We start from the raw sequence: 21,700 nt of genomic DNA on the forward strand, positions 1-21,700 counted from the left end.
TGGCAGATTTATTCATATGTACACATGACCTATAAAAATAGACAAGCAAATGAGGGAAAAACCAGAGGAAATGTCACTCAGTCTCAATATTATGTACATCAATATAGAACTTCATTTCGTCACACTATTAACATAAAACAAACAAACCTATGACAGATGTAGTGCTCAACTCAGGACACCGACGCCTTTTTCTAAAACATCAATGACATCATAGATAGCCACAGACTTCTCATCAGAAATATAATTATTTTACCTTTTTGAAAAATAAAAATGGCTTCAATACAATTTACAATGTCTTTTACATTAATTTCCCATTCACAATTGTCATGAATCCCCCCCCCCCCCCCCCGTTTTTTTTAACTTAACCTACATAACTTAAATATTAGACAACCAAAGGGTCTAAGTCTGCATGGATTTATAAATTTACCTTTAGCAGCATTGCCTTTGTCAGCTAGTACCCCTCAATTTGGAATCGTTTTTTTTTTCTTTTTTCCAAAATTTCCATTCCATTTTCCCATTGGACAAAAAATATATATTACTGCGGTTCATTTCCCAATGCATTGGACAAAAGCTTTTCAAAATGTTAAGATCTGCCATATTGACATGGGTACTCATGTCTGTCATTACAAAAATAAGAGCTTTAGTACAAAAGCTGTAGGCATATTGTTTGGTATGGTATGGTATGGTATGGGTTCACATTTAGTTCTGAAATGTAGAATCATCCATCAGTTTTGCACTGAGCAATATCTATGCATCAATTAAATAACCTACATGTATAAGTATCGATAACAGCAATAATAAACACGATCATGGAAGACATGGCTCAGTGCGTGTGACAGAAACTCCTTTGGCTCCGTCCCGTGGCAAACACAGGCTTTTCAAAGCCCTTTTACGCGAACACGTGTTACATCTCAGTTTGTAAATGTCACAACTATAATCGATCAAAATAAAAGACCTCAGTGTCATCAATGCAAAGGTAGTTTTGTCTTCTCAAAACAAAAAAAAAGCACTTGGAAATATTCTTGTCACAACGCAAACAAATACTCAAGGCAGATTCTGTCCAAAGACTTGGTTGGACACATGGAGATAAAACAAACGACAAATGGGGAGAGGTTGGGAAGGGGTTGTACCTTCGACATGACGATTCAACATGTGTGTCTATAGAGAGGCAAAGTGACCGCCTACTTCCTGCTTCAGCACTGTACCAGAGATTTTCATCCGCCATTTATTTTCCCATAGACATTTTGTAAAATGCTTAGAAAAATAGTTTTACTTATTCAAACGAAACGGTTCAGATATATTTAGAATCGGGAGAGACCATAGAACATTTCACTCTGACCAAAACGTAAAAAAACAACACCAAAAAAATATTTCCTTTAAATCCGCAGTTTTTTTACGTTTTGGTCAGAGTGAAATGTTATCCGGTCTCTCCTGTTTCTAAATATATCTGAACCGTTTGGTTTGACCAAGTAAAACTATTTTTATAAGCATCTTACGAAATGTCTATGGGAAAATAAATGGCGGATGAAACTCTCTGGTACAGTGCTGAAGCAAGAAGTGACATTTCACTTTGGCTCTCTATGCAGAGGGTCCTCTTAGTTACTGAGCCAGCAGACACAGCCTTCAGTCCTTCAGGTAGCAAGCCTACTGTAAATACTGTATTCCCTAGTGATTAGTTCATGAGTAGGGCATCCACGGGGATCACAGTGAGAGCGGGTCAGTTAGGTTGTGTGTGTTGTGTACATGTTGCCAAAGAGGAGGAGACAGAATTGTGCGTTGTCTGTGTGTGTGTGTGTGTGCATTAGTGCTTGTGAACGTTCACTATCGGGCCCCCGGGCCGGCGGGGCCCTTGCCCTTCCTGGCTGGGCTGTGGCTGGTGGTGTGGTGGTGGTGGTGGTGGTGGCTGTGGGGCAGCTGTTTGTGGGGGCTGGGCGTGGACGTGCCTCCTCTGGCCTGCGGGGAGGAGCTCCTGCTGGGGTTGAAGGCCGGGCTGGCCCCGGACCGACCCAGGGACGGCTGCAGGGGGCCGGCCGCAGAAAGGCCCGCTGGGAGGAGGGGATGGACGTTGGAGATGTTAGTGCTAGACAGTAGATAGAATTTTCACCTTTATGTAGACAGGACACAGTAGGCAGACAGGAAAGGTGGGGAGAGAGAGGGATGACATGCGGCAAAGGACCTCGGGTCAGATTCGAACCCGCGTCGGCCGCGCGAAGGACTGAGCCTCCGTGGTACGCGTGCTACCAAGTGAGCCACCAGGACGCACAGACAGAATCCATGTTGGACAGAGATCACACTCAACACGTTACTCTGTAGGTTATCCTCTGAGAGGCTAGAAATTCTGTCGAGGCGTTCCTGAGATGTCGCGTTAACGAGCATGAAACGGGCGGTCGTCAGGTCACAGTGACCTTGAACTTTGACCTTTGACCACCAACATCTAATCAGTTCAGGGACTTTTGAGCCAAATGTGAAGAAATTCTGTCGAGGCCCTACTGAGTTATCGCGTTAATGTCCATCGGACGGACGGACAGCCCGAAAACATAATGGCTCCGCCCATGCTATCGCCAGTGTAGGCATAAAAAAGAAAAATGAAAAGACTAGTCCACATGCTAAAACACTGTTAATGCATCTATTAGAGACTCTGAAGTGCCGTTACTACGATCTCACCCTTGCCTACATCATGACAAGTGAAGTTCTTGTAATCTAACTCGACGTTCATTAACCCATTGATACCTGCTGATGCAGCATTTGCGTGTATATCCCTCATTTGGGTGTGTGTATCCCTTTAAGACCGCGAAGGGATACACACACAAATGCTGCATCAGGTATCAATGGGTTAATAATGGGAAGTACACAGGACTTCCACGTCTTCCTGCAAGTGATTATGAATGAGTCTGTGTGTGTGTGTGTGTGTGTGTGTGTGTTTGGTTGTGTGTGTGTGTGTGTGTGTGTGTGTGTGTGTGTGTGTGTGTGTGTTTGTGTGTGTGTGTGTGTGTGTGTGTGTGTGTGTGTGTACTCCCTAACCTTTTGAAACACTGTAGCCATAGGCGGCGTACGCTGCTGCTGATGCGGCCGCTGCCCCAGCCATCGCTCCCGCCATCGCTGCCGCACTGCCCGCAGTCGACTTGCGCCCGCGTCCTTTCCCTGCCGACTTGGCCCCGCCTCCCGATCCTTTAGGCCGCCCCCGACTCCGCCCAGATCTGCCTCTGCCAGGACTGATTGTGTCCTGGGCTGAAACACCTTGACGGGGAAGGAAAATACAGATAAGGGTAAAAATGAGACAATTTTTTTTTTTTCCTTTTCTGTATTATTAGCAATGTTTCACTTATTGATCATTATTTTGACTTTATATACATATTGAACTAAAAAAAGATGCAAAGATGATGCTCGGCAAGCAGAGGACCTGCAAAACCTGCTGACTCAGGCAGTTCTACATCAGATCGGCAATACGTCATTTTGTAGGCGGCACATGTTCCCGCCCCCTTTTAGGGGGGAAACACAAGCCTCTCCCCGTTGACTTCAATGTAAAATAGCACGACCCCCAAAAAATGATAGAAGAATAACAGAATCAATCTCGTTTATTAATGACCCCAAAACATCATGACATGACAATATATTACAACTCGTCTGACCATAGAATGGGCAAGATACACCAGAAATATGACTTTGACCCATCTAAGATCATGTGACTCATGTCACATGTGACATTATTTTTTTTACAGCCCTGTGATTCGCGGAGCCCAGTGTCGTTGTACCCAGCTACTTGGCGGCTGCTACTAGACTGACGAGTCACATGTGACATTTTCACATGTGACATGAGTCACATGGTTTTAGATGGGTCAAAATTCTATGGCCAGACGAGTTGTCATATATTGTCATGTCATGGTGTTTTAATAAACGAGATTGATTCTGTTATTTTTCTATCATTTTTTGGGGGTAGTGCTATTTTACATTGAAGTCAACGGGAAGAGGCTTGTGTTCCCCCCCTAAAAGGGAGCGAGGCGTAATTGCCGATCTGATGTATAAGTAGGATTGAGGGAAAGAAATGTTTGAATGTAGAGCAGTTATTAGAATTAAATATTACCCATCGCTCATCACTACCCGAGCACACGATCTAGGCAAAAAAGCAATGGGTGTTCTTATTTTCCATGCTGTCTGTGCACTCTTCCAGTCTGGGTTTGCCTCATCCTCTAATATACACCTTCTCCCTCAGCCTCCCCACTGGTCTGAGGTCTCCTCCCACCTTTTGATCCAGAGGTTGCGGCACAGAGTGGGCCCTCTTTCAAAACCAGACGTCCGACACCGCAAGCGTTCCCTTGGCAGAGACGAGGCGACCCTATAACTAACACCCGGACACGGCTTGAAGCCCCCGCCCACTTCCCTCACCAAGTCTTTTGACCCTTTGACCAAGTTCACGTTTCCTCCCTCATTCTCCTCCTAACCTCCGTTCTCTCTTCCAAACCCTTTCAATAAAACATCATGTAGGGAGGCAGGCAGCAGCTCACAGGGGCCTGGTTAGCAGAAAGCATCAATAACCGCTCCTGGCGAGAGTCTCTCACCGTGACAGCTAAACCCCCACACGGGTATCAATGAACCGGCAAGTCGTTAGGATGGATTATTTCACTGCAAAGCATCCAAAGGACTCGTAGACGTATGGAAACAACGTATAGATTGGCTCCTTATCTGGATCTCACGTACGTCCAGAACGTACGGCAGCCAAGGCAACGTAAAAGCGTCATAAATCAAAAATAATCACCTCCAAAGTGCATATGAGGTAACGGAGACGAGTTGCTTCAACGGACACTCGCCTTTTTTTTTAACACTATTCCTGATAGCAAAGGAAACACGACGCTCTTAACTGCTGTTTACAATAACCATGCTCGCCGTGTAAGTCGCACTGTGCTAACATCACTGTAAAACAATAACACTATCTCATGGATAACACACGGAATATGTTTTGTTTGGCCTGTTTGGAGCTTTTAAAATGGAGCGTGGATGTATACTCACACAAACAAAGAATATATATTTGATTGTGATTTTATTACGAGTTTTAATAATAAGCACAGTGTGCTTATTTCATGGGTGGCAGGGTGGGGCTAGTGGTTTGAGAGACTGTCCCACAAGCAGAGGAACCAGGTTGAGGCCCTTTGTCAGTAGGAATCTTCCCTGCTGAAGTGCTCTTGAGCAAGTCACTGGCTGAATCCAAAATGTCCGGACTTCACTGCACTTGCAGACTCGTGGAGTTTGCGGGCGATGTAAGAAATACCAGATTTAGACATAGTCCAGTCCTTATTTAATACAACACGTGTCTGTATTTGAATGTGAGGCAGGGCTTTCAGACTGAAAAATCCTATCCTCACCTCCAGCGGGGGGGACAACACTGACAGGCCCATATCACATTCTTAATGAAAAGGCCAGATATATCAGTCCAACCTTCAACCTTCATCTCCTATCTGTCTAGTTTTTGGAGCATATGTCCCGTCAACAGTCTGACGCTGTAAACAGTGGGACGAACCCGCGAATGACTAATCTCAATCTCTCACCGTTCATATTGTCGGAGACCGATCCGGAGACGGAGGCGGGCGAGTTGGTGGCGCGAGACTGCGGCGCCGAGGACACCGGGTCGTCCACGATGACCAGCATGTCGCTGCTGCTCTCGTCCTGGTCGGCGTCCGGCGGCAGCGAGCCTGGCTGCAGCTCGCTGCTCAGGGAGATCTGCACGGGGACAGCAGCGCACACACACACACACGGCTGGGGGTCAGGTCAGCACCACAGGGAGCAGAGGAGGGACCCGGGGACGGATCGAGGTCGAGGGGCGACCAAGAAAGAACAAGGAAGCGAAGGAAGGAAGGAAGGCACGAGGGAAGGACATATGGAAGGAAGGAAAGGAGAGATGATGGAAAGTTCAGGCAAATCAAAGGAGAGGAACCAAAAAGCAGTGAAGAAATGGTTAGGAAAAGGAGACAGAGGTGGAGGAGGGCAGATTCAGGCAGGAGTTGGAAAAGATGAGATGAGATGAGATGGAAAATGAGGAAGACGTAGAAGAAGAGAGTGAGTTTGTGGATGCGGGCCAAACTGACCTGAAGGAGCGAGCACCCAAACCAACCCCCGGATGCTTTCAAATGTATTCAACCCATCCCCTTAACCGTCTCCTCGGCCATGATGCCCTCACCTTGCTCAAAGGAGCTAGGCAAGTCCATATCTATGCTTAAGGAGGAATCAACAGACACACACACAAACACACTGGAGTCCCTCACCTCACTGAAGGGGCTGGGCATGGCGGAGTCCATGTCGACGCTGATGAAGGAGTCGTCTCCGTCGGCGGACATGTTGGAGTTGTCCGCCGAGGGGGCGTGAGAGATGACCAGGTTGACCTCCTTTCTCTTCTTGGTCTCGCACTCTTCGTTGTTCTTCTTCTGGACGGGGTCAGAGAGGGACAGAGAGAGAGGGTAGGGGAGCAGAGAGAGAGAGAGAGAGAGAGAGAGGGAGACAGAGATTCAATTTCTTCATTATTTTATTCTATATCTTTCTATATACCGTACATCTTTCTATATACACTAAATGCATTCTTTAATGCTACATGTATATTGCTTTTCAAATTAATTTTCCGCCAACTTGGAAGTGCCAAAAACCGTAGTTCCTCGAATGGCCACTTGAGGCTGGCTCAAAAAGGGAATAATTCCCCATTCACCCCCATGTTAAAATGCCCGACTTTACAGCAGAAATAAACATGTTTACACCCTTGTACAAAAAAAACAGTTTTGGTATCTATAGCTAATTTCACCATTCATAACAAATGTACGGGGGTGAATCTTTATATACCATTTATACAGTGTATGGCTGCAAAAAAAAAGTCAAATTGTATAGAAGTGAATGGGGAAATGACCCGACTTCTCACTTGATTTATTACCTCAGTAAACACTTTCCGAATGAGTCGAAATAAAAGAAATGATAATAAACAATAAATGGGACTACGTTTTGGGGTGTGATTGACAGGTCTCCCGTCCAGTGATCACGCAGCTCGCCGATCACGGCCCAAGCAGGCGGCGCTGCAGCTCTTCTCATCCAAATATGGTCAATTCTGGCTCCAAGAAAACCAAAATGGCGACGGCCACAATGCGAAACTCAAGAGGCTTCAGATCGGGAGTCCAGAAACCCACCGGGTGACGTCACGGTGGCTGCGTCCATATTGTTATACAGTCTATGCTTCATATCCAATCCTTTCTTTATTGGTTATTCTTTCCTTTCCTTTCATGTGTTCCCTCAATCTCTCCTTTCCTTCCATCGTTACCTCATCCCTTCCTCTCTCGCTTCATTACTTCCTTCTTTACATCGCTCATTTGTTCCTTCCTTTCTGTGGTTTTTCTCTCTCCATCTATACCTCCTTGTTCACGCGCCAGCGGACATGATTTGTGAGGTTTGAGGTTTCTGCTGTGCTGTACCTTCTCGGCGTATTTGTCCCTCTTGCGCTTGCGCTCTTTCACCTTGCTGGTCTCCTCGACGTCCCTCTTCTCGTCTTGTCTCAGACGCACTACAGGGGAAAAAAAAAGATACAAAGCTTTATCTTTATTGGCACCTTTACCTACGGTTAAGGTCAAAGTTGAGGTTAATGTGCTGGATGATGAGCGAATTAAATGAGGTCATGAGAATGAACGTGGGCCAATGGAATGTCCTCAAAGGTATTGTAATATCAAAGTGTTTGTGTGCATGTGTGTGTGTGTGTGTGTGTGTGTGTGGGTGTGTGTATTGAAACACTCACAAAACACATCACAAACACATTACTCACAGGAAATAACGGTCTCCTGGATCTCTCGGGTCTTTTTACATCGCATAATATGAAATCATTTGAACAGATTATAACTGGTTTTGACGGCAGGGGGAACTTGGCATTGAATTATCTGATATTATATGGGATATGAGTCTGTGATACAACTCTGCTCAGTTAATAGTAGACACCAACTGATCCAATTTAAGGTCACTCACCGGTCTTCACTATTCTAATCATAAGTTGCACAGGATTTATCCGTCTGTCTCACCACTATGTGATTGGTGTTGTGTGTCGGAGAGCACTCTGTCTCATGCTTTCTGGTCCTGCCCTTCACTGACTGGATTCTGGGCCAGGGTATTTGACTGGTACTCTAAGGCCTACAAAATAACCCCTCAGCCCAAAGGCAAAACTTGCCATCTTCGGCTGCTCAGTCCTCTTTGGACTTCCCTACAGCTGTGCAACAGTCTCTGACACAGGGGACTCTGACACAGGGGACGATCGTTGGCAAGAAACTCATCCTGCAGGAGTGGAAGTCCCCCTCTCCACCCTCTTTTCAGCTGTGGCTGACGGACATGCTCTCTGTTATACGGATGGAGAGACTCAGATTCCTGAGGACCAACTCACTCGGGAGATTTCTAGTTGTTTGGGACCGTGTTTCTGGCCTACCTCGACGAGGTCAGGGGCGATGGGTGACACCCCAAAAACCCACAATCCGCTACAGAAAAATGTATATTGTTTGTTTACTAACTGGCCCCTCGCCTTCTATCATTTCACGAAAGCGGCAAAGCAAGTTGAGTATCCCTGACCTATAGGGAGAAATTTAGTTTGTCATTGTAAACCCACAGCACAGTAATGATGACATGTTCTTCATAGATCTAGCGTTTTAATTTTGCTCTTAAGCTTTCTCAAAGTACACCAAATTCATGCATTTTACTTTAAAATGTTTAAAAAAAATCTCGCGGGGGGGCATGCCCACGCACCCCCCTAGGGGGTCTGCGGTCCCCCACCACAAATACTCAAAATCCTGTGGGAAACACTGCGCCACGCATTATATATATTATGTTTATACATATATATTTTTTGTAAAGAAAACATTCACCACGCTGTAATATTGGAGTGTGTGTGTGTGTGTTTGTTGTTGTTTTCTGTCCGAGTTTGCTCGTTTTTGTGTGTTGGTGTTAAAAAAAAGGGAGAAAAGAAAAATGTACCGTAAATTCCGGACTATAAGACGCACCGGTGTATAAGCCGCGGGACCAAAATTGACTATTTTTTTCTTCTATAAGCCGCACCGGACTATAAGCCGCGGGTGTTTTGATGTTTAATTACCATATGAAAGGGTTCGTGCACAGAGAGGAATGTCGGGAAAGCGATGGCTGTTTGGGGAAGCTCCCATTTATTAACATTTCAACAAAACAAAACAAAAGTCAGGTCACTAATCCCCAGACAAAATCACACAACAATAGGCTATATGTGCAGCAAACCTGTAACCAGAGAAGTCAAGTCACTAATGCTCGTCTTCCTCTTCTTCCTGCGTACTGAAACCACCAAAGTCCTTATCTTCAGTGTCGGAAACGAACAGGTTCAGGGTGGCTTCGTCAACCACTCTCCTCTCTCCTTCATTGTCACTCAAAACCAACGAACTCCTCTTCATCTATAGCTGTGTTTCCATTACAGTTTTTCGCAAAAGAATTGCGATATTTCTACAACTTCGACAATGTACAATTGCGACTTGTAGGCGTTTCCATTGAAGTTGCGTTTGAGTGATTCCCCGTTGCAGCAGCTGCCACAGTGATTACGCACGGGGATCTGCCCCATATCCCGTCCCCTGCATGCTCAAATCCAACCAATGGTCAATGGAAATCCCAACATGAAGTTACAATGCATATAAACGAGCCTGATTATCAATTCAAAAGAAAATGAGTCGCAAAATGTTGCTGGCTGCGTGAATGCAGTCAGCGCGACAGGCAGAGGAAAAAAGGTAGCCTAATAGCCTACAACTGGTCCGATTTAGAGATGGAGGGGGGAAAAGGCTGATTTGGTTCTATAATTGCACCTGAAACGTGTGCAATGTATTAGCCTACTCACAGTCACTGTATTCACTTCAGACAGCACCACCGCACCAGTGTGTGCTTTTCATCCTCTCATCTCGCCGCTGTGCCAAATGCGCGCACACAGGCAGCCTGCTGTCACCATGGACCGATTTCTGCCATTAAACATTATCTAATTTGCCCGGCTACGCTTTTGCACAACACTCGTCTTTCTGCTAGGTAGCGTTGCTTCAAAGTTTTCCACTTGCTGCGGAGGTTTTGACACGGCTATCGAACCTTACTTACCAAACTTATTTTCCGCTCCTTTTCCAAGGGATAATATGGGTCACATGACGTGCAAATGCGAAAAATGTGTTTCCATTACACTTTTGCGATAAACTGCTATATCGACACGTCTGAAAAACCACCTCATGATCATCTACTGCTCGTTCTCATGCTGTCGAGAACGAGCAAAGCTTTTTTTTGGTGAAAGAATCCTCCAGGGCGCTTCTTGTTAACAGTCCGAGTGAGTGGCAGGTCGAACGTCAAAGGCACTTCATCCATATTTATGATCTGCTCCGGTTCGATGGAATATTCCTTGATCTTCCTTTGTGTGAATTCGCCGAAGTTTGTGATTTTCTCCTGGTAGTCGGGGGAGGGAGTTGATGGGCTTGTGGCCGTTTGCTTACCGTAATTACCATATGTAAGTGGTCACGCACAGAGGCGATTGTCGGGAAAGAGATGGCTGTTTGAGGAAGCTCCCATTTACCGTATTACCGTAACATTTCAACAAAACAACATAACACAACACCACCGTTGTTTATTTTTACAGTGCACACAGTGTCCGCGGTGTGGTGAAAAGAGGGCAAGAGAGGAAATTAAAACAGAAGTGGATTTATAGTTAGAAAGAGTGCTAAAAAAGAGAGATTTTTTTTTTTTTCCTGAAAAAATCCATAGATAAGACGCACCGTTATATAAGCCGCAGGGGCCAAAAAACGGGAAAAAAGCCGCGGCTTATAGTCCGGAATTTACGGTACATATTAAGTTGCACATTAAAGGAACACTCCGCCCATTTTCAACCAGCTTTGTATCATTAGAACATCAGTAGTATATCAGAAAACTGCAAACGGTTTTGAAGTCTGTCATTTAATTTGACAGTTATTGAGTGTTAAAGTGTGGACCAGTGACATCACTGGTCCACACTAACTCAAATTAATAACTCATTAACTCAAATCAACTCTCAATAACTGTCAAACTATTTATCATTCATCTAGTTTGACAGTTATTGAGAGTTGATTTGAGTTAATGAGTTATTAATTTGAGTTAGTGTGGACCAGTGATGTCACTGGTCCACACTTTAACACTCAATAACTGTCAAATTAAATGACAGACTTCAAAACAGTTTACAGTTTTCTGATATACTACTGATGTTCTAATGATACAAAGCTGGTTGAAAATGGGCAGAGTGTTCCTTTAACATTATTGTCCTTGTAAAAAAAAAAAAAAAATATGATTGCTTGAGTACCTACCTATGTACAATTGCACCTTGCTTTGCAATAAAAAAATATTTATATTTATACTTTTTTTTTTTTACATTTTTACAAATAAGACACTTCATGCAATAGAGGGAGGATAAACTACGTTTGAAGATGTCAGAGATTGAGAAATGTCTTATTTCTGGTCTTTGTCATTTGTAATATTGTGCATGTGGCTGGACGAGGTCTGATGAAGGTGGTGGGATGTGTGCCACCTTGTGGTTCTTGTATGTAGGATCACGTTGGATGGCCAAGTCTAGTTCAAGCAAATGGTGATATCGGTTATGATGTCAGGCAGACTTGGGGTTTTCGGCTCGTGTTCGTGTTATACCTCGTTTAGTCGGTGTTTTTAGGTCAAGTTTGCTTGTCACCAGCGGAGATGTGTGTCACGATGTTAAAATGTCCTCATGTCATCGCGCTGTGAGTCCACTGAAGGATGATAATCGATAATATGGTGTTGTATGATCATCGCCCAGCCCTGAATGTGTAAACGTGCAAAAGAAAAAAGAGAATGGGGAAAAAAAAGAGAAACGCTCACATTTCTTCTCCAGCTCGTCGTCGTCCAGCAGCAGGCTGACCACCTCTTTGGGTTTGAGTGTGTCTGGTTTGAAGTTTCCTCCTGAGATCACCACCCGTTGGATCTGATTACACAGCAAGACACAAAACACAGTTCAATCATCTTCACGTCCCTTTTCTTGTTCACATTATGATGTCCACTGTTGAAACACTGTTGCGTCGTTCATTATTTTGGTTATTGATCGATATGCTGGATTAACAAAAGAAAATCTCTCTCTCGTATCACATTTTGATACAAGGACTTTGACAGCTAAACACACAATTTGATTCACTAAAAAGGGTTGTTTACACTGATATTGTTAGCAAAAAAATTTGCAAACAGACCCTCATTTTGACTTCAAGTCAAAGAATCTAAGAGAATATATACCTGAAAAGGCTATATTATTGATTTGTGTCTGGTCTCTCCACCAAGCCCATGGTCATCATAGTAACGGCACATATTTGTTGCACTTTAACGTTAAAATGTTGACATCTCTTGTAGTCATGTGATGCGTGTGTGTGTGTGTGTGTGTGTGTGTGTGAGTGTGAGTCTTTACCTCGCTCTTCTCCTTGGCGCGCTGCAGGATCCTCTCCTCGATGCTGCCCTGGCAGATGAGGCGGTACACGGTCACCTGCTTGGTCTGACCCAGCCTGTGAGCGCGGTCCATGGCCTGCTGGTCCACCGTGGGGTTCCAGTCGCTGTCGTAGAAGATCACCTGGAGGGAGGGAGAAAGAGAGAGATGGAGAGAGAGAGAGGGAGGGAGGAAAAGATGGAAACTTTTCACTTTTGGTTATACAAAAAAAGTGAATATCATCCTGGAGTAATGCTGCATTAACTCTGTGACAGCATGTTCTTCTTGTCTCCTCTTCCAATGAAGATAGAGTCATGAGTAAGTAAGAGCTTTCTCCTTCTGACTGTCCATTTTTGGTTTTAGCTGGGCTATGCCAATTCTCAGCTTGGCTTTCCTATTCATTTACAAATTTAACGATCTTAAATTAAATATTGAAATTCCCATTCCTGAGTCAGTTTTGAATAAAACTGTTTTATCACCCCTTTTATGGCCGGCATGTAGACTCTTCTGAGTCTTGTTAGTCAGAGCAATAAAGATGGCAGGGAATACATGAGCAATTTTGACGTATTTAAGAAATATGAGGGTTTGTTTGTACTTTGATACTGTATCACTGCAGTGTTTTTTCCTTCAGTGTGTCAGAGACTCACAGTGTCAGCAGCAGTCAGGTTAATGCCAAGACCTCCAGCCCTCGTACTCAGCAGAAACACAAAGATATCCGTCCTAGAGAGAGAGAGAGGGAGGGGAAGAGAGGGACACACACACACACACACACACACACACACACACACACACACACACACACACACACACACACACACACACACACACACGATAACAATTACCCACAACACAAATGCCCATACACGATAATATAAATATCCAATTAAGAACCATTATTAAAGGAACAGCTCACCCTAAAATCCAAAATACATATATTTCCTCTCACCTGTAGTGCTATTTATCCATCTATATCGTTTTGCGTTAGTTGCCTGAGTTTTGGAGATATTGGCCGCATACAGTAGATGTCTGCCTTCTCTCCAATACAATGGAACTGGATGGCACTCAACAGCAATGTCTCTTTCCAGAAATCATGACCTGGTTACTCAAGATAATGCACAGACTTTGTTGCGAGCAGTTTCATGTAGGAACTATTTTCTTCTGCAGTCTCATGTAGGAACTAGCTAGCAGCTAGCGGGTGTAGTTCGGTCAAAAGAAAATAGTTCCTCCATGAAACTGCTCACAACAAGTCTGTGGATTATCTTGAGTAACGGGGTCATGATTTCTGGAAAGAGACATTGCTGTTGAGTTGATCAATTGTATTTCTTTAGCACTTTGAGCACCACAAGCCGAGTGCCATCCAGTTCCATTGTATTGGAGAGAAAGCAGAAACTCTGCGGACGATATCTCCAAAACTCAGGCAACTAACACAAAACAATATACAGTAGATGGATAAATAGCACTACATGGTGAGAGGAAATATATGTATTTTGGATTTTAGGGTGAGCTGTTCCTTTAACCTACACTTCTCACAATAAGAACCACAAAATTATCCTTAACCTACACTCCTCACAATAAGAACCAGAGCAGCACAGGACCCTAGGAGCGCTGCACTAATGTAAACCAGAGCATGTCGACTCACAAGGAATTAACGCACACACACGCACACACACACACGCGCGCGCGCGCACACACACACAATCATGCACTGTAAGATTAAACTGATTGCTGCAGTATGTGAACAAGAGGATTTACATTCACTTATTGTCAAAAGGGAGTGCTTGTTTTCACACACACACACACACACACACACACACACACAGATGTGCACGCACGCGCGCACACACACAGACACACACACACACACACAGACACATACACAGATGCGTGCACACGCACACACACACACAATCATGCACGCATGTCAGACTAAACTGTTCACTGATGGCTACAGTATATGAACAGGAGGATTTACATTCACTTATTGTCAAAAGGGAGCGCTTGTTTTCACACACACACATATACACACACACACACACACACACACACACTGGAATGTCTCTGTCTCTACCCACCGGCTCTGGAAGTCAGCCACCATGTCTCTGCGTTCGGAGATCTTGGAGGAGCCGTCCAGACGCATGTAGGTGTGCTTACGGTGAACCATGTACTCCTGCACAGATGATGGGGGGAGGAGGAGGAGGAGGAGGAGGAGGAGGAGGAGGAGGAGGAGGAGGAGGAGGAGGAGGAGGAGGAGGAGAAGAAGGGAGGATGAATAACGAGGAGAACGGATGAGAAAAGTACAGAACGGCTTATCTAGACTAATTACACTCGTTGGGGGATTATTATACTGAGCTCCCCCACTCCCATATTCAGTGTACTTTCTTCAAAACTTCAGCTCCTCCTGTGAGAATGTTCTCGTAGACGACCTCTGAAGAATGACTTGGAGATAGATGCTCGTTAGAAAAGGAAATACAGTTTCTATTTACATTTCAAACAGCTTGATCTGAGAGAATTGGCTCCACTCCAGCCCTGTGTGTTGAATTCATGAATAATCAGTGTTTCCCCTACCATTCTACAGCAACGACGACGCCCCCCTGCCAGGCCAGGAAAAAAAAAGTGTTGTTTTTGTTTTTTGTTTTTTTCCCCTGCTCTCCCCAAAATTTCAATAAACCTTTATGGCATATTATTACAATACAACAATACTGGTGTTGACAGTAATAGAAGGTGCCAAATCATTCAAAACAATAAGCATTTTGCTTGTAGGAGCATCATGCCAGCATGCGGTGCTATTCCAAAACGTGTCAACGTGTGTCGTTGCCTGGGAAACGCACATCCCATAATACAACTGTTCGCATCGCATCCCATAATAATATGACGATACTTCAGATGCCATTGTGAACATAGATGTGAACAGGTTAGCTAAAAGTTTAGCGTCGCCAGCGAGGGCCCCCACCAGGATACGTGTCGAAATTCCTCCAGGCCTGAAACTTTTTCTAGGGTAATTGATAACGTTTTTGAATTCATGGATAAAACTTTAAACTTTCCTGGATCACCTTCACCACCTCACCGTGAGGTTTTGGAAACCTATGAACTAAAACAAGCTAAAATATCCAAATCCGAGTGTTTTTCAAACCCCTGCTGGGGATATGTCACCAACCGCTCAGTCTGTTAGCGCACTAAGTGAATTTAACAAGGTCCCGGATACGCAATGCATTTTTTAAGTGGCTCTCTAAGGAGCCGGTAAAAGCCTGCAGATCTTAGCTGCTAAGTTCCAGGGGCCAAGAACACTGCTCTTTCATATAGGAAATCTCTGTCTGGGTTTTAGCAGTTTTAGCTCCAACATATCAATCGCTCATATTTCGTCTACCTGCAATCCCAGTCCAAAGAGATGTTGAGAAACACAGATTGATACTTTATGCCCCCCAAAAGTGTGCTAAACTGCTGCGTGTGTGTGTGTGTGTGTGTGCGTTTGCGGTGGGAGCCGGGCCCTCAGAGAGTAGGGGGTCAGCAGCGCAACAGCAGTGATGAGGTGACATGCTGATCTCTCTTTAAGCACTGACCCCCCCCCCCCCCCCCCCCTCCCCACCGCTGAAACATCCCAGTGCCCCCCCCCCCCCCACCGCTGAAACATCCCAGTGCCTCTTTATGAACTAATTACGCACTCGCACACATCACATCTCACCTCTGGCTCGACGGAGACGCATACAATCGTTAACCCCCGATAATACCCATGATTTGACACGTTGCCCTCCCTAACCTTAAGCCCCCCCCCCCGCACATACCCCCTGTCACGGCATGGCTCCTCCTCCTCTGTGCGTGTCTGGCTCTGTTCCCAACAGACCCCATCTGCTCTGAGTGAACACCGCATTAGGGGGGGACCATTAGTCGTGGCGCGGGCCAAAACGCTGCTAACCTTGTTGAATTGGCTTTTTGATATCTTGCCAGCAGGACCGCGTAAGATATCGCTGCATGTAACAGAAAGCCCTTACCCAGGTTTCTCCTTCTAATCTCAAGAACTAAAAACGACAGGCCAACATTCTCAGGAATAAAAAAGGTTTTAGCGAGAAGGAAGGTCTGAGATCTCCGGAGACTCGTGGGGCATCGTCTGTCACAACGTCTGCCAAGTTGTCATGTTATATAACCTGTCCCACAGAGTGCTGAGCTGGGCAGCTGGTATGTTGACTTAACCACCAGTGCTTATTGGCAGTCTCTCTCTCTCTCTCTCTCTCAAGAGTACACTGATGATAATACACACTTCAGCAGTTTGGCTGTTTTCTCTTCCTGTTTGAATTGGTTGCAAATCCAAAGTGACGTTGTCGGTTTTCTGTAGTTCTTCATGATGAGTTTGGTGGTTATGTGTTTCCCACTAGCCAAATAGTCTGGCAGTAGCCAGCTGTAAATAGATATCTACGTCTGGTGCACTACTCTTGAAAAGCAGTTAAGGGCCCCGGCCCCCCTAAGACCAAAACAAAATGCGTGACAGACACATGAATTGACCAACCACGGATGGGCGTGGCGTGATGCAACTCGTCGTGGGGCGGTACATTTTGAACGATGCACCAATGCATGCAGAGTCTGAGCCGGACTTCCGTAACAGCGCAGCCAATCAGATTTTACCGTAGGAATTCCTTACGGCAAAACCCGGAAATGCTGACTTGTGATTCAGACGCTCCATCTGACCACGTGAGACTAAATGAGAAGCAAATCATAAACCAAATCATAAACCAAATCATAAACCAAGCCCTAAGATCGCTCAGTTCAACCTTCTACTGGACAAAATGTTGATCTTATCCAATTCACTGTCAAAAAGGGATTATTATACATTGTGATTTAGTGCACAGGCTCTTCAGTGTTGTGATATTCGCCCACAAACCATAGAGAAGCATGGGAAGAAAGGAGTACGGCAGCAGCACCAAAATTGGTTAATAAATACGTGTCATTAAATGTGTAGTTTCCTGTCTAATTATATTCCCGTCTCTAGTGAAATAGCACTTTCACTTCATGCTAACCGCTCCGGAGTTGGCACTTGGACGCGCGTCAAGACCACCCTAGGAGCGGTGGACTGGAACCCGAGTTCAGCCGGGCTGTGTCTTAACTCCCCAAACGACGATGAGCCCTCACTCAGCTAAGTGTATGCTTGCAGCCCATACCCGAACCAACTGTTGCAATAAATACTCCCAATAGGGAAGACGCACACGCAGTGGCGCATAAATGAAGCAAGTCAAAAATTACGTTCGCTGACGCATTTGTTGTTGCTCTGTGGATAGTCTTCCTGTCTTTTAGGTTGATGGATATATTGGTGCGATATGTATTCTAACAATAGATACAGTTGTTATTGTGACATTGAGTACTCATTCCAGAACGCTCCTGATGAAGACTTCTGTCATAACATTGAATCTGTTGGCTGTTGTGCTGCTGGCTAAAACATTTGAATCGGTTGAATTAAGTGTGGGAAAATAGAGCGAATCGTAAAATCTACTGAGTGAACCCAAATCAGCCTTCCAGAGGAATGACCAGCAGTTTCCTATTACTTTATAGAAGCGAAACATGACCTATCTACTCTGACGTTTATTGCAAGTGCACGATGTGGGGAGGGAACATTAACGAGCTCCTACTCTACGACTTAAATGTGAATGTTTCTGGATCCACTACTTACGGTCGGTAACCGGATCTCAGAGGGGTTTTTTCTTACCTGAACTCCACATTCCCCTGATGAAGAGCTCTGATGAAATGTTGGCTTGACTGGCTAAAACCTTTGAATTGAACTAATGCATTTGAACAATCTGTGCTGGTACCCGTGGAGCCTCTAAAAAGCTTAAATGACGATTTGGGACCACTCATTAGACACATGCAGCTTCTAAAGCAAACGTGTCTTCATTGAAGACACGGTATGGACATGGGCCATGATAGGGGCTTGGGAAAACCTGAATCACAATCTGCACATCAGGGCCTTAAAAGTAAAGACCACAATAAATAAGACTCCACTACCCATGATCCTTGTAAACATTTGAGTAGAGCTGGCACGATTAATCGATTAGTCGCTCGACAGATAATTAATCGACAACTATTTTGATAATCGATTCATCGCTTTGAATACCATTTTAAGAGAAAAGGTCTAAATTCTCTGATTCCAGCTTCTTCAATGAGAATATTTTCTGGTTTCTTTACTCCTGTAGGACAGTAATCTGATATTATCTTTGAGTTGTGGACAAAACAAGACATTTGAGTGTGTCATCTTGGACTTTGGGAAACAACACTGATCGTCATTTGCTACCATTTTCTGACATTTTATAGACCAAACAACGAATCGATGAATCGAGAACATAATCGACAGATGAATCGATTATGAAAATAATCGCGAGTGGCAGCCCTACATTTGAGTTGAGCTTTTTCCTCCCTTTCTCGACTGTATTAACAGTCTGTATTAACAGAGCAGAATCAAAAAGAAAGTTTCATCTGACATCTATGCTGCAAGATGTTACAAGCTGGTCTCAAGGGGGGATACATACATATACTATTATGAAATGACCATGTTTAACATGTTTACGTGCACGTTTTGTCTCGAGTCATTGCGACCGTATCCCAAATCACGCTGGTTAGTTATGAACGAAAAAAGGGGATCTGACAAGGCACATTTAGCCAAAGCTTTATATATCTTTAATCTGTATTGCTTGCTATAATCCCTCTGCTGATTTTCTGGCTGAGGGACCAAAGAGTATGTGGGGGGGGGGGGGGGGGCATTCCCGCCAGCGCTGTAATCTAAGCCGCAGACAGGGCAGCACTACAGTAAAGTGCAGCCTGACTGTGAGCAGCCACAGGCGCGCAGCGTAAAGTGGTTCTAAGCGTGGAGACTTGACGCTCCGGCCCCCTCTGTCGTCGCGTCGCTGCCAGAGGAAAGCCAACAATGTTATTCTCCGTCAGGCCACCCGGATCTCAGCGATCCATCAAAGATGTGATGTCACCAACAGAACCCGGCAGCCGACTGGCGACGAAAACAATGACGCCAATGACAGAGATTAGTATCGTGGCCGCTCTTACATTCTCTCTCTCTCTCAGTCTCTCTCTCTCATAGTCTCTCTCTCTCGGTCTCATAGTCAGGAAATTAACTCCATCTGCTCAGCTTTCATCCTGGACCAACACGAAAGACAATGGGGACGAGGGAAACTAAAGCCAGATAGGCAGAGAGAGTGATTTGATTGGTCTTTGTGTGTGTCCCCCCGTTGCTGACTGGAGTGTAAGGTCCGCACTAATAACCATCTTTCCCTCGTGGTCGATGAAATGTAATTAAATCGCTTACTTTCAATGGTGAAGTGAATGAAGGAGGGCGGTGATCGAATAAAGGGGGAGAATAACTCGTGAACGATTTTTTTTTAATAGCCTTTAATAACTAGTCCAGTCTCGGAGAGCTTCCAACACCCATGTTATGAAAACAATGAATGAAAGTGACACCCATCCTCCTCAAGAGCAGCCACACTGCCTTAGACAAGGCTATCTTAGCATGCAGAGGATGACTCAAGGTGGGGTTATGTCGCGAGACGCGGGCCGCATTAGCATAGAATGGCTAGCTTTTGCGTTATCTGAGCCATCTACAGCATTCTTCTCACCACTGCTGTTTTCCTACGGCCTTACACCCCGAGTCGTTCCCCAGCACTGTCTCCAGACACACAGGAAGACGCTCCTGAACCACCTGGGCCGGGTCCGTCTGCCATCGGCACATTTGGCTGTGGAAAGAGCACTGAATGGGGGAAGGAGTTCCCGATGACATCATGGGCCGAGAGAGGCTTTCGGGCCAAGAGTGATGTTTGCACCAACTATGGAAGAGACAATAGAGTTTTTGCACCCATTGTTGTTAGACTGGGTCTGCTGCTAGAAGCACCCTGGCACTTCTCATGCCAGGTGTTCAGCTCAACAGAAGGGGGGGGGAAAGATGTTCTGCAGTTGCCATCTTTTTTCTACCTCTGTCTGTTTCACCACTTTTGTCTTCCATTTTCTCCTCGCCTCCCTTTCTTTCTCCGCCAACCCGAAGGCCCCTGCCACTCCCATCCCCCTAACTCCTCCCCCCCCCCCCCACCACCACCTTTCCTCTATCCGCACTCCTTCTCCTCCTCCCTCCCATCTGGCTGCCTCCCCTGCAGATGAGACCCCGCTAATTAGGCCTGACCTGTTAATTAGCCTCCTAATGAGAGCACTAACGAGGGACAGGCAGGGCTGATCAGAGGTACGCGAGCGGCAGCGATACCTCTCCGGCGGAGGTTAGACACGTTGGAACAGCTTGACTGGAGCACTGCAACGACAATACCCAGCTGACAGCAAAGCAGGCTTATGTTTTTGAGCAGATAAAAAATGGTCCACGTAAACTTTAAGGAGAATTTCTTTTTGTTTTTTAAGCTTTATTATATTATTATATTTTTTTAATGTATAACTAAGTAATGTGAACGGAAATCTTTGAAATTGGTGCAGTATTGACCAAGATCGCTTCAGTTGGCAGCCGCTTTTCCCCACATGCCCCTACTGCACTAAACAAGCTTGTTTTGACCACCGACGGGACCAGATTATTCCAAAGGGATAGCTTCCTTACTGCTCCCCTGGTATAATCCAAGTCTCCACAAGCCCTGAGATGCCAAGTTGACTTGAAAATGAAAAGACGTCACTTACACCTAGCCTGGGTAAACCAGCCCCCACGTGACCTGCTCTCAGAGTTCTCAGTCACTACTTCCTTGTGACTCGTGAGCAGGGTAAGCCTGAGAGCAGGTCACTGGGGGCTGGGTTTACCCAGGCTAGCTTACACCCTGTTTTTAGCTGAAATGTGCGCTGTAGACAGGGGCTGGAACATGAAGTAACAAAGTGTAAATGACATCTTAAACATCGTTTAAGATGTCATTTCATGGAGATCTTCTTTTTAATTATGTGGCTCACTGCAATGGTGCTTCTTGAAATATCCCTCGGGACAAAAGAAAGCAGAAAAGCAAGAGAATCAGCAGCACAGTGTTGAGTCGTGACCCTCTTCTCTGCCAGCTTACTGAGTGAGTGCAGGGTTACAGGTCAGAGGTCATAGTCTATTCTAGCACAGAAAAACAATCATAATATAAGTTTCAATTTCACTCTTTGTAACGCCACTGTTCTTCATTCTGAATATGCGCGCGTTTGTGTGTGTGTGTGCACGCGTGTTTGTGTGTGTGTGTGTTTGCTTGTGTGCGTGCGTGTATGTGTGCGTGTGCGTGCGTGTGTGTGTGTTTGTGTGTGTGTGTG

The 21,700-nt window shown here is 45.1% G+C and overlaps 1 protein-coding gene across 1 annotated transcript in view; it reads right to left on the reverse strand.

Annotated features, from left to right (window-relative positions):
- Positions 1-7: 7 nt before the first annotated feature.
- ino80 (INO80 complex ATPase subunit) overlaps positions 8-21,700 on the reverse strand; it is a 62,882-nt gene continuing 41,189 nt past the window's right edge. Inside the window, exons 28-36 of the mRNA XM_083642910.1 lie at positions 14,527-14,621; positions 13,102-13,174; positions 12,440-12,598; positions 11,866-11,968; positions 7,440-7,528; positions 6,255-6,413; positions 5,541-5,712; positions 3,022-3,237; positions 8-2,045 (exon numbers count right to left, since the gene is read on the reverse strand). Of these exons, the coding sequence (XP_083499036.1) occupies positions 1,822-2,045; positions 3,022-3,237; positions 5,541-5,712; positions 6,255-6,413; positions 7,440-7,528; positions 11,866-11,968; positions 12,440-12,598; positions 13,102-13,174; positions 14,527-14,621 (1,290 nt within the window). The 3' untranslated portion in view covers positions 8-1,821. The remainder of the gene's footprint in view (positions 2,046-3,021; positions 3,238-5,540; positions 5,713-6,254; positions 6,414-7,439; positions 7,529-11,865; positions 11,969-12,439; positions 12,599-13,101; positions 13,175-14,526; positions 14,622-21,700) is intronic.

The sequence above is a fragment of the Poromitra crassiceps genome, assembly GCF_964638095.1.
Source record: "Poromitra crassiceps genome assembly, chromosome: 9".
NCBI lineage: Eukaryota > Metazoa > Chordata > Actinopteri > Beryciformes > Melamphaidae > Poromitra > Poromitra crassiceps.